At 47.0% G+C, this 12,787-nt stretch overlaps 1 protein-coding gene and 1 pseudogene across 2 annotated transcripts; one reads left to right on the top strand and one right to left on the bottom strand.

The window, feature by feature from the left end:
* Positions 1-2,999: 2,999 nt before the first annotated feature.
* On the bottom strand, positions 3,000-5,345 carry LOC114495589 (annotated as a pseudogene).
* An 898-nt stretch (positions 5,346-6,243) lies between these two features.
* On the top strand, positions 6,244-7,649 carry LOC114502872 (apoptosis-associated speck-like protein containing a CARD). 2 transcript variants are annotated; one of them, XM_036021341.1, is made up of 3 exons: positions 6,249-6,645; positions 6,902-6,961; positions 7,322-7,649. In XM_036021341.1, the coding sequence occupies exons 1-3, from the start codon at positions 6,372-6,374 to the stop codon at positions 7,579-7,581; spliced, it is 594 nt and encodes a 197-aa protein (XP_035877234.1). In that variant the 5' UTR covers positions 6,249-6,371; the 3' UTR covers positions 7,582-7,649. The 2 variants fall into 2 exon arrangements, with proteins under 2 accessions (XP_028375939.1, XP_035877234.1); XM_028520138.2 differs by lacking the exon at positions 6,902-6,961 and having other exon boundaries at positions 6,244-6,645.
* Positions 7,650-12,787: the final 5,138 nt, after the last annotated feature.

The raw sequence follows: 12,787 nt of genomic DNA, 5'->3' as shown, positions 1-12,787 counted from the left end.
CCACTTCATTTGTCTCAGAAAAGTCAGCATCCCAAATGTACATCTCACCTGGAGTTCCCATCACTGTCAGGCTGGGGCTGGAGGTTTGGTCAATAGGAATGAGTGGGGACCCAGGACAGGAAGGTGACAGTCCACTCAGTACCTCTCTGTCAGTGGGCCAGGTCTGACTCTAACCCATGGAAGGGACATTGATGGTCTACAAGAGGTTAGAGGACAAGAAGGGGCCCAGAATCATGTCTAGGGGAGGAGGAGGTGAGGACAAGTGCTGCTGACCCTAAGGCAGGGCTCTGTGAGGTCCCTGGAGTCCCCAGGACTCACAGGGGACAGATTTTAGTTTCCTGCCAGGGGTTAAAGCTTCCCAAGAGCTGAAGTGATAAGTGCAGCAGGAGGTGAGCACTCCTTGTATTGGATAAATGCAGAAGAAGCCAGAAATTCCCACACAGGACCACTGCAGAAGCAGGTCCTGCATGACGCTGACATCATGCACTCAGGAAAATCACCTTCCTCTCTGGGTTTCAGCATCTTCAGCTACGATACGATACAAGGTTAAGGAGGGTAATGATGCCACCCCCGTAGGGTTTGCATGAGGACTCACCTAGACAATGTAAACAAACATGGGGATGGCGCTGACACCAAAGGGATTAGGAAGCAGTGACTGACACTACTAGCTTAAATCTTGACTCTGCTCCTTCCCTGTTGTATGATCTTAGGCAAGTTATGTAACATGATTTCCTCGTCTGTAAAATGAGGATTGTTTAAGGATCGATATCAGAGTATTTGATTGTTATGAAGATTTAACAAGATAATTTGTGTAAAGCTCATAGAACAACGCCAGGCCCATAGAAGATGTTCACTAAATGCTGGCTATTGATGTTATTACAATTATTACGAATGCTTCCAGTGAATCTTCGCTACAACCCTGTAAGGCCAACAATATCATCCCCACTTCACAGACTGGGAAACTGAGGCCCAGAAACTTTAATAATGACAAAGGCACCTACTATGTGTCAGGTCTGTTCCAAGCACTTCACAATTCTTAACCCATTTAGAATCTCATAACTTCATTTGTAACCCTTAACAACCTCGTCATTGTTCCTATCTTACAGGGAGGCCATGAGACACAAAGAGATTAAGTGGCTTGCCCATGTCCTGGCAGTCTCTAGTCCTTCTGGCCCCAGCAATCTGGCTCCAGCAATCAAAGGGTTACTTTTGTTGGGTGGAGAGTCACACCCAGGAAGCATCTTAGCACTAACTGGCTCTGGCTCTGGTCCAGCACTTATCATGGGTCTGAGGTAAGACTGGAGGTCCTTTGCTGCCAGGGGTCAAAGCTCTGAGCTCTCAGACTTCCCCCAGAAAAGGGGGCCAAGGGAGACATTACAGCTGCCCAAGGCTCCTATTCCCCACTTTCCCAGGGGGAAACCACCCCAGCAGTCTCTAGGAATGAACGGGCTCTACTTCTACCACCCTGAGGGGCCCTGGGCCACCTTCTGCCCTTTTTAGTGAGGTGAGTGCACCAGTGACACAGGATGCAGACCCCAGAGAGGTGCTGTGACCTCCCGAGTCACACAGCTAAGAGGTAGAGGGGCCTAGGAATCAAATGTGCATGGGTCTGACACCTCTTGTGTCCTGCTTTACCCACTCTCACACAATCTTCTGAATGTGTTTTATATATTCTAGAACATTCTGTAAAATGTAGGAAGTTGTTATCATTACAAGTATTGCATATCTGTCCTCCTAAGTGTGTTTGTTGGAACATCTGGAGGAGGCATACATTTCCATATACATCATCCCTCCAAGCAATTTGTTGATATTTGAGAACATTGTGACTATTTTTCTTTTTGTACAGAATAAAGTTTTTATTCACTCTTCAAGAAGGAGAAGGGCATGGTATGGAGAGATACTCCAACCAACATTGGGACTTTTAAGATGTTGGTTGGAATTTGGGCCTAAGAGTCAGATGGACATGGATTCAATCTGTTTTCTTAGTTATTACCAGGATAGGCTTTCAGAGTAATTTCTGCAAACCTCTGTTTTCTCCTCTGTAAGGTGGGACAAACACACATACATCTGAATGAGTGGGGCTCACTCAGAGTATTAAATGACATTATGAATGTTAAGTTCTTAGCAGAATGCCTGGAACATAGTAAATTCAAAAAAATGAAAGTTGTTGTCATTATTATTCATCTTCCACCAGCACGTATCATGGGGTTGGGCATGTAGCAGATCCTTCACACAGCTTTTTAGAATAAAATAGAGTCTCCAGAAATCTCATGTCCTTCTGATTCTGAGTCTACAATGTTTGCACAGAACACAGCCACCTATCAAAAGGTGCAAGTTGTCCCCATTGAGTTCCAGCCTGAAACCACTGCAGGAGTGAGGCTTCCAGTCCCGGGAGGGGAAGGGCTGCACGTCCCCAGTGCCTTGTCTCTTGCCTCCCTGCGACATCACACCAAAGTTTACCACTTGCTCTGAGGCAATGTCAGGTGAAAACTATGTCTTCCATGTCTTGGTCCAAATGGGTGCAGCAGGAATGTGACTGGGGTTGACACCGGGAGCAAGCTCAGCCCAAAAGGAGGAATCCTGGGTGGTACCCTCGGCTCCCTCACCCCCAAGGAGCCAGGTGTGAGAAGCCCACCTTCTCCTCCTAGTCATGACACATATTCCCCCAAGTACAATTTCCTGCAGCCCCAAAGGTCCAGTTGAAATGTGTTACATTGGTTTTGCTGAAAGCCAAGGCTGCCCCACCAAAGAAGCATTCACCTGATGCAGTCGATAGCCACGTGGCCGACAGGATCTCTGCTCTGCTCTGTGTAGGGGTTGAATTGGGCAATCTTTTTTTTTTTAATAAAAACAATCACGTAGTATTTATTGCCATCTGGTAATAACAAAAGGGTAATCAAAACAATATGAATAAATGTTCAAGGACTACTTGCAACAAAGAACACCTAAAAAATACAAACTGTATTGCTTCTCAACACTTTACACTTTGTTAGTCATTTCTAATTGGAGACACATTGGAGGAGACTAATATTATCACCTTTTATCATGATCTGACCCGGTTGTTTTCTTGACTTTGTTTAAAAATGGAACTCTTCTGTATCCTCTAATACAACGTTCATGTATTCATTAAAACCAATGATACAGCCCTCTACCCACATATTCACTCACTCATAAAGCCACACCTGAATCTGAGATCTATTTTGCAAGTATCTGAAGATAAGGTTGATGGGCTGCACCATCACCTTCTGCACTTATTGGTCCTGGCCACCGTACACCGTGCTGGAAGCTGATGAAAGACCATGCTAACCTACACACTACATCAACAAGCTACTTCTTGAATAAAGCCTGGGCAACTTTTAAATTGCATGGCTCAAACACACAAAGCTTTTAAGATTCTACCAAATGTAAAAAGAGCAGGTTTTTATGACTCTAGATTCTAGGATTCTTTTGCTGTTGCATAAAGACTTATCAGGACTGAGTCTGTGCCAACCCCTGTGCTGGGTGCTGGACCAGAAAGGGGCCTCAAGGAGCTCAGTCTGGTGGGGACAGTAGAGGGAATGGACATACCGTGGGATAAGCACTGCAGTAGAGGCACAGTAGGGGCATCCTGTGGACCTGGACAAGCAATAACTCATTTTGCACAGAGAGGACAGAAGAGTCAACAGGGAAGAGTGGACAGAGGACAGACTCAGAAGTTAGACAAGCTATGTGATCCCCTCAGCTACATGGACTTGGGTAAGTCCTTTAACCTGAGCTTCACTCAGTCTTCTCGTTTGTGAAATGGGGCTACTATTCTGTATTTCATAATGATTGTTGTAAGGCTTAGAAATAATGCACATGAAGGATCACAGCCTAAAGAGGGACTCCAATGTTTACTATTTCTCAGAAAAAAGTGATTCTTGATGAATCCTGGAGCACAGGTGGAAACCCAAAAAGCAGAGCAAGAAAAAAACAAAGCCAAGCAGAGAGTAAGTACCACATGTGCAGAGGTCCAGAGGCCACCATTGGACAAGGTGCTGCTGAAGAGGTTGGCAAAGGCCCGAAGGCCAAACCGAGGAGCTTGACTTGATTCTGGGGCACTGAGAGTCATAGCAGGTTTCTGAGCAGGGGAGGGACAGGACCAATGTGTGGGTTGGGAAGATGTAGCCTTCTGGCCACTATGCACAAAAGGACCTGGAGATTCCGAAAGGATGACCAGTGGAGATGCACAGTAATATACAGCCATGAGCCAGGGAACACTGGCTGTTGGACCTGTGGTGAGGATGCTGGTACACAGCACTACCCAGCTTGTGTGGGGCAATACATACAAGGATGGGAGCAGGGCCCTGCTATCCTCTGGAAGCGCTTAACTACAACGTGCTGCAGGTAACACAGCCTCATTCATTCCTTCATTCAGCAAATCTTCACTGAGCATCTGCTGTGCACTGTGCAGTCTCTTCATGCTGGGGCTTCAGCAATGAACAAGACAGTGTCCCTGCACTCACAAAACTCACATTCTGGTGGGGATGGGTGCCCAATAAACAAATAAATAAATACATGTGGAGTATGTCAGGATCACATCACTGCAAGGAATGGTGATTGTTACACCCCATATGAGGAAAAATGAGATTCCCAGTACCCACCCAGGAAGGAGAGCCAGGATACAAAGTAGGGACTGTACAGCTTCAAGTCCACCATCCTTCAGCTCCTGGAAGCTGCCTCCCTTTGAAGAGCTAATATGTAAAACGTACTTCCAGTTACTGGTATCTTCCCTTGAGCCACAAGGCCCATTCACAAAGGTTTATTGAGCACTTACTATAGGCTGGGCACTGTTCTGGATGCTGTGAATATAACAATGATGTGAACAGGCATGATTTACAAGCTGACAGGGAAGGCTGGTGCTAAATAAAGGCAGTTACTTACAATTTTGTCACAATTGCTATCACTAGCTACAAATAAGTAGCAGGTGTTTGGAATTACTCTGGGAGGGATTCTAAACCTGGTCTCCCCAAGGAAGTGACATTTAACTTGAGACCTAAAGTATCAAGAGTTTGTCAGGCAGAGTGAGGGAACAGATTTGCAGGTTACAGGAACAGTATGTGCAAAGGCTTAAAGAAGCAAAGGAGCCTGGCACACCTGGGGAACTGAGAGGCTAGTATACTTGGAACTCAGAGATGGAGGGAGAGCAGGGTGTGGTGCAAGACAAGGCATGTGATCCACAGGGCCAGACCCAACGGGCCTTCCCAGCCATGTTAAAAGCAAGTTAAGGATTCTGGGCACAGCTTGGGCTCCAATCCCCACTGTGTACCTCCCACCTGCTCTTCTGGGTCAAGCCCCCTGGGCCCAGAGTGACTCTCCATCCATGACTTTCCCTCCAATCAAGAATTTTCTCAACCATTGAAAGTGTCTCTTATCATCACTTCCCAAGAAATTCTCCTGGGACCAAATCCTGGCTTTCCCAGGAAGCATTTGGCAAGGTTGCAGGAACCACTAGGTAGCTCATGTTATGTTGAAACACTTACTAAGTGGATGAGCCAGTGTTATCCCCACTTTACAGGTAAGGAACCTGAGGCTGAGACACAAAGCACACACAGCTATTCATCACCCTTTGTTTTGGGTTTTTTTTTTAAAAAAAGATTTTATTTATTCACTTATTTTAGAGAGAGGGGGAGGAAGAGAAACTGGTATGTCACATACATTGGTTACCTCTCACATGCCCCTGAGGACCTGGCCTGCAACCCAGACATGTTCCCTAACTGGGAATCGAATCAGTGACCTTTTGGTTGACAGGTCAGTACTCAATCAACTGAGTCACACCAGCTAGGGCTCGTCTCCCTTTTTTCACACCTCATTCTCACAGTATGTGGAACTGGGGGAGCTACAAGGTTGTGGCTGTTGAGAGTTTGATTCTAAGATCACATGACATGTGCGAGAGGATGCTAAGATTCAGGGAATGGTGGAGATTTCAGGACTCCAAAATCCCAAGATTCTGAGCCCTGGCACTCCCCTGAACTGGGTTCCTGCTCTGTGTTAGCTAGTGCAAGCCTGGAGTCGCAGGCACCACCACCCATTAGCCCTTTTCCGCCTTGTTCCACCTTCTGGACCTGCAAGAGGATGGGTTCCTGGGGCCTGGCTCTCGTCTTGTCCGACGGCCAAGGAACTGACCCAAGGATAGAGTGGAGGGATGCGGGGGGGGGGGGGCGGGGAAAGGGGACCAAAGTGGTAATTTGGGACAACCGAACCCACGCCTAAGGGCAAAGGGCTGGGGCAGAGGCGGGTGCCCGGAAAAGGCGGGCGGGTGGGGGGGGGCGGGAGATACAGGTCCCGCCCAAGAGCAGAACTTCCTGGTCGGCGGATACTTGGGGTGAGCGGCAGCAGGGCACCCCGGAACCATGGGGGGCACGCGGGACGCCATCCTGGAGGCACTGGAGAACCTGACCGCCGACGAGTTTAAGAAGTTCAAGCTGAAGCTGCTTTCAGTGCCCCTGCGCGAGGGCTACGGGCGCATCCCGCGGGGGCCACTGCAGTCCATGGACGCCATGGACCTCACCGACAAGCTCGTCAGCTGCTACCTGGAAGCCTACAGCGCCGAGCTCACTGCCCAAGTGCTGCGGGACATGGGCATGCAGGAGACCGCGGAGCGGCTGCAGGACATCACGCGCAAAGGTGAGCAAGCCCCGCCACGCCCTCCAGAATCTCCTCCGTCCCCCAAGATCCCCTCACATACACCCAACCCAGAGCCCGAACGTTTGCCCCTTGGGCTCTTTCACTTTCTGTTCCTCCTACCCTCTAATGAGAACTCCTGCTGGGAAGGGAAGCTTCCCGCGCTTGGTCCTGACTGGCTTCCTGACCAGAGGGCCCCTGACCTCCCCCCAGGACCCTGGAGAAAAGAAAGGGAAGAAAACCACTTATTCCATTACAGGCTCTGCAGCCGTGCCAGCTGATACCAAGGCCCGTACCCCGATCTCAGCCCTGTCATCAGGTGAGGCCTTCACACCCAAACTCGGTTGTTCTGGGCACCCTACCAGCCCCATCCCACCACACCACACCCCTGCACAGCCTGTCTGCTCCCGAAGCCAAGAGAACCAGGAGAGAGCAAGCCTGAGCCAACCCTTCCCACCCACATACCTACACAACTCCTGGGCCCAGCCTGGCTGAGGAGAAAGGGACACCAAGTTATGCCCATCCCACTCTATCTGGAGTCCTGGTGGGCTGTCTGCCTTGAGCTCCACCCCCTTAGGGTGCACTCAGAGCAACTCTGAAGAAAGGAGTGCTCGCAGGGACAGGCTGCAGCACCCACCCTGCGTGCCAGTTCATCTGATCTACTCCCTCCTGTCCCCAGGACCGCACTTTGTGGACCAGCACCGGGCAGCCCTCATTGCACGGGTCACAGACGTGGATGGGGTGCTGGATGCTCTGTATGGGAAGGTCCTGGCAGAGGAGCAGTACCAGGCTGTACGGGCAGAGTCCACCAATCCAGGGAAGATGAGGAAGCTCTATAGCTTTGCTCCAGCCTGGGACCTGACCTGCAAAGACCTGCTCCTTGAGGCCCTAAAGAACACCCAACCCTACTTGGTGGCCGACCTGGAAAAAAAGAGCTGAGGCAGCAGCTGGAACTCACAGGGGTTGGTGTGCTGAATGGATTGATTTTTTTAAATACACAATACATAGAAAGCCAGTGTGTACTTGTGTGGGTTTTTCCTACTTCTAGCCTGGAATCACATGCAGAGCTATGCTGTCACAGAGGCTCAAGGGCAATTCTACTCCACTGCCTTTCCTGGGCAGCAGGCTCCCCAAACACTTCATCCTTCCTGACTTGGTCCCCATGTATGTCCCTGCAGTTGCCATTAGCGGCAACTTGACAGCCAGATTTGAGAAGGCATTTAACTTAGGACATTCTTTGCCAGCCCGCAGAACTTCTCTTTTTCCATGGCAGGGGGAGGAGACAACGTACAACTATAATAATTTTCAAGGGGTGGGGGTGGGGGGCACAGTATCATCTAACATTGAAGACCATAAGCCAAAGCCAAATATAACTCTAGGGTTCCTTCTGGAACTACCAGCAAGCTAAAAACTAAACCCCTCCCTTTGCTCCCTCCACCACCTGGAGGAAGAAGTTATAGGTTACACACTATGCCCAGAAAATATGCCAACCACAAAAGTAAAACTTTAGGAATTCAAGTAGCTATGTCTTCTCATGATGAAACTAAAGTAAATGTAAGTACTGTTAGCCCTTTGAACACGGGGGTTAGGGGTGCTGACTTCCCACAGTCTTAAACCCAAGTATAAAATTAGCCCTCACAAAGCAAATTCACAAAATAGACTGAGAACAGACTGACAGCTTTCAGAGAGGTCTGCAGAGCTGGGTGAAAATGGTGAAGAGATTAAGAAAAAAAACACACAGATAATGGCATTCAAGAAAAAAATCAGCCCTCCACACACAAGCATTCTCAACTGGGAAATTGGCCCTCCTGCAATTTGTTTGAACTGTGCAAGTCAACTGGAAAAAAAAAAATCCACGTTGAACCAGACCTGAGCAGTTGGCACCCATGTTGTTCAAAGGTCAACTGTACCTCTCCAGAAAACAGCACTTAAGGAGCCTTTTAGGAAACCAGGATCCTAAGACAACCTTCATATACTCTAAACCGAACTTTTCTTTATAGGGCAAACAAGGGGTGGAGTAACCAGTATGCAGGGAGTTAGATAATCCAACACCAAGGAGCCAGGTGTGCCGATACAGGTGATTGGTTCTGTACCACTCAAAATGATATGCAAGCCCACAACAAAGCTATACAAAGGCTTCACTTTGAATAGCCTCACCTAGATGACACAATAGCAAATGTAGTGTTTATTCCCCACACTCTCCAGGGGTCTATGTAGGATTTCACTGTGCAACATTTCCCTATTCTAACTTACTGGATCACCAAACCAAACACAAGTGGCTAGCTATAGAAAGCAGCTACCAAAACACTAAAATGTGGCCATTGTCAAGGGAACAGTCACATGAGATAGTTCCTAATGCTACTTTGGACTCCAGAAAATCTGAGCTTCCTATAAAGTGGAAATCAGTCCTAACACTTCAGTACGCCGTGCCCTCACCTTTTTTAGCCAGCCACCCCATAAAATGCTGATCCATCCTTAACCCTCTTCTACCAAGTCTTCTTGGCCTTATTCAGTCTGTGTCTGTATGTTCGGCAAGGACCTTACCATTTCTGAAACTGAAATTGTCTTCCTTTTCCCAACCCTGTATCCTGACATCTGGCAACAACAGCAATCTAACCAGAAAACAAGAAACCCTACTATGTTCCACAAACTACAGACTTAGTCTTGTAGCCACCTTGCATTTCCTAACACTTTCAAGGGTCTGAGGAATCAATATTGATCATGGAAATAGATACTTTCACTTGTAACATCAGGATACCTAAACTCTCCTTCCAGCCTGGCCCATAAGGACCCCATCCAACTTCTCTCTCCTCACATACCCCATGATCCCAACCACCCTATTTGCTCACACCCTGTGCCATAACACATGTTGGCCCCTTATTTCTTAATACCTTGAAACCTGCCTGTCCTAGTGTACCCACAGTTGTGGTGTGCCTTCCTCTGCTCCAGTGCACTTCCCATAGTGTCTGTGGTAAAGCAAATCATACTGTCATGGTGTATTTCCATGTAGGCCTCTAATGAGACTGAGTCCCATAAAAAGACATTTTTTCCAACCTCTGTACAAATACCCTGCATATTAAAAAAGTCAGTTACTGTGCACCTCTAGTATCTAACAACATTTCCTTAACTATATATTTAACTTTTTTTTTTAAGCTTTTATTTAGCCCAAGCTGGTGTAGCTCAGTGGACTGAGCACAGGCCTGTGAACCAAAGGGTCTCTGGTTCAATTTCCAGTCAGGGCACATCCCTGGGTTCCCAGCCAGGTCTCCAGCAAGGGGTGTGCAAGAGGCAACCACATACTGACGTTCCTCTCTCTTTCTCCCTTCTTTCCCCTCCCTAAAAATAAGTAAAATCTTAAAAAAAAAAAGTTTTCATTAAAAAAAAAAAAAAAAAAAAAAGGTTTCATTTTTAGAGGAAGAGAGAGGGGGAAAGGGAAGGAAATACCAGTATGATTGCCACTTTTGACAACCCCACTGGGGACCTGGCCTGCAACCCAGGCATGTGCCCTGACTAGTAATCAAACTGATGACCCTTTGGTTCACAGTCCTGTGCTCAATCCACTGAGCCACACCAGCCAAGACTAACTTTTTTTTTGTGACCTTTACAGAAACCTAGTGTTTTCATGAGATGGAGACATAGCTAAGACTTCCTTGCACAACAAAGAGCCTCAAAAAACTACAAAATTCAGTACAGGCCTGAGGCAAAAGAAATGGTTCCAATAGCTCCAAAATAAAAGAAAAAGTAACTTTTTAGAAAAACAGGTCCACTGAGTTAAATTTTCCTTGAGCGCTCCCATTCTTCCCTTTTTCTTCCAGGGTGGGGTGGGGAGTATAGGAGACACAGCAGAACTCAAGTCTTAAAACAGCACAGCACAGCACAGCGAAGGACACAAATTCCACATCCGAAGGATAGAGATTCCAGTCCCTGCCCTACCTCTCACTAGCTATGGGACTCAAGGCCTGTCTATGCCTAAACATACCCATCTATAAAGTAAGGAACATAAAGCTTAGCTCATCACCTAACAGCTCCTGGCCCATAAGTACACAGCAATTCTAAGATGTTTGTTCCTAGCTCCCCAATAGCTTAGAATGTCATGAAATATTTTCCTCCAATCTCTACATCACACAGCTGAACAAAGAACAAACAGAACAAAAGCCAGTGTTGGCTATGCCTAAGCTTTTAGGGGGGCGGGGGAGGATGACCACATGCAGGTCCCACCTTTAGTGGGTGACCTTTTTCTTAACTCCTAGCGAACATCGTTTAGGTAAAAAAGCTTTATACAGTCAAGGTCTCCTTTCACAGGAAAAGCATCAGCAAAATAAAAGTTTCTGCAAAACTTTAGAGCATAGTTCTAAGTATGCTTTTGAAATAAAGAGCTTGCACCCCACCTGGGCCTACACACTGCATCAGAATGCACATGCTAACAAAATCATCTAAGAGCTCCCAACTTAGACAAACTGCTACAGAGGATTCAGCCCTGCCATCTCAGCCTGAAGACAGGTTTTCAGCAGCCTTTCCACTTAAGGATGTGCCTTTTTACTCAGGAAGACAGTAGATAGGATGAGTCAGGTTCCTATCAAAATCTGGAAAAACAAAAAAGCCTAGATCTAACAGGGAGGTCCCACCATTAAGGGGCTGCAATGCACACCACTGAACAGCTACAGGGAATCCAGGCAATTGGTCAACACTGCCATCCTGAGGTGCACACAAGGCCTTATGCAGAAAAGCCTGATGCCTGCTCCCTTCAAGTTTGTTTTCCCACATCCACCCTACTCATCCCAACCCCTTGGAATTCTCCATTTAAAGCCTAAGCTTGGTTCCCCATCACAGCACAAGGAATCCCCAATCTTCAACCCAATGGTCCAAGTTCCTTCCCGGTCTCCAGTCCCCATACTGGTGGCTCTCAATTGTTCTTCCTAATAAAGGAGCCCTTCTCTGTAGCACTATAGCCCCAAGATTTAGGACCTAAAGCCTCGTATCAATCCAAGGAGCTGAGAGGACTACTCATCAGCAAACAGCACTATTTCCAAACCCAAACTCAGGCTCATGAGATGCATACTTTCCCTGCCTCCAAGAACAATGTGAATTTTACCTTCAATGGACTACAAAAGCTCTTTTGCTAACACCATAGGACTGACAGTCTGATAATTTCTATAGGCCCTTGAAGTCAATTCTCCTGGCAAGATCCACTTGATACTTTCTCAGTTGTTATGTCCCAGCACCAAGAACAAGGTAATTTTTGTGGAAAAATTCCTTGTAAGCTAAAATTTCAAAATAAAATTAAAAACAAAAGGGGCTAAGTACTGAGGGCCAAAAAGTAGGAAAGGAAACCTGAGTTCTGGAAAGACTGGAGAAGAATGGTTGCAGATGGGACTCCCCGAGTTTAACCTCTCACACTGAGTTTAGCCTCTCTTGCAGACTAGTATAGCAAGTGAGATCTGGTTACAAAGCCCATAGAGGATCATTAAGAAGGACTGAAAGTGGGGAACATACCTAAAGATGTGTTGAGTCTCACAGGGGCTAGAGCCCAGACCTTAACTCCTGATCACTGACTTAATCTCAGCCCTATATCCAAGTTACTAAAACCCAATGAAGACCAACATGTGATTAAGGGAAAGAGTAGGTGGAAGAGCTAAGAAAACTGAAAACTGGCCCTGCCTGGGTGGTCCAGTTGGTTGAAGCATCACCCAACAGGTTGTGGGTTCGATTTCCAGTCTGAGCACACACCTTGCAGGTTCCCAGATCAGAGTATGGAGGGAATCAATTGATGTTTCTCCCCATAATTCCTCTCTAAAATCAATAAACATATCCTTGGGTGTTATATAGGTTATATATTAAGTTATATAAACACTGAGAACTAAATCAGAGGCAGCAGACAGTCCTGTAGCACACCTTCCCCCCCACCCACATCCTACCACCCTCACTTCTTCCTATATAGCCTGTCCCAATCCTCATTTGTAATTGCCAGGCACCTAGTGCTTCAAGATTTCTCCATGAGCTGGCAACAGAACCAGCTTCTCTGAACAAACATTCCCTCTGCTGTCTGTCTTTATCCCTTATTCTAGAAAGGCCCCCAAACTGGATCTACCCACTAATTAGCCCATTCAAGGACATAAGAACTTAATACCAACAGACAACTGTCAGT

The sequence above is a fragment of the Phyllostomus discolor genome, chromosome 3 (assembly GCF_004126475.2).
Source record: "Phyllostomus discolor isolate MPI-MPIP mPhyDis1 chromosome 3, mPhyDis1.pri.v3, whole genome shotgun sequence".
NCBI classification, from domain to species: Eukaryota; Metazoa; Chordata; class Mammalia; order Chiroptera; family Phyllostomidae; genus Phyllostomus; species Phyllostomus discolor.
Note: the sequence above shows the minus strand (reverse complement) of the source record. Positions and strands in the feature narration are given on the sequence as shown.

Coding starts and splice junctions, on each gene's coding strand:
- LOC114502872 (XM_036021341.1), top strand. CDS start 6,372: ATGGGGGGCACGCGGGACGCCATCCTGGAGGCACTGGAGAACCTGACC. Junction 6,646..6,901: donor GCAGGACATCACGCGCAAAG/GTGAGCAAGCCC, acceptor ATTCCATTACAG/GCTCTGCAGCCGTGCCAGCT. Junction 6,962..7,321: donor GATCTCAGCCCTGTCATCAG/GTGAGGCCTTCA, acceptor TCCTGTCCCCAG/GACCGCACTTTGTGGACCAG.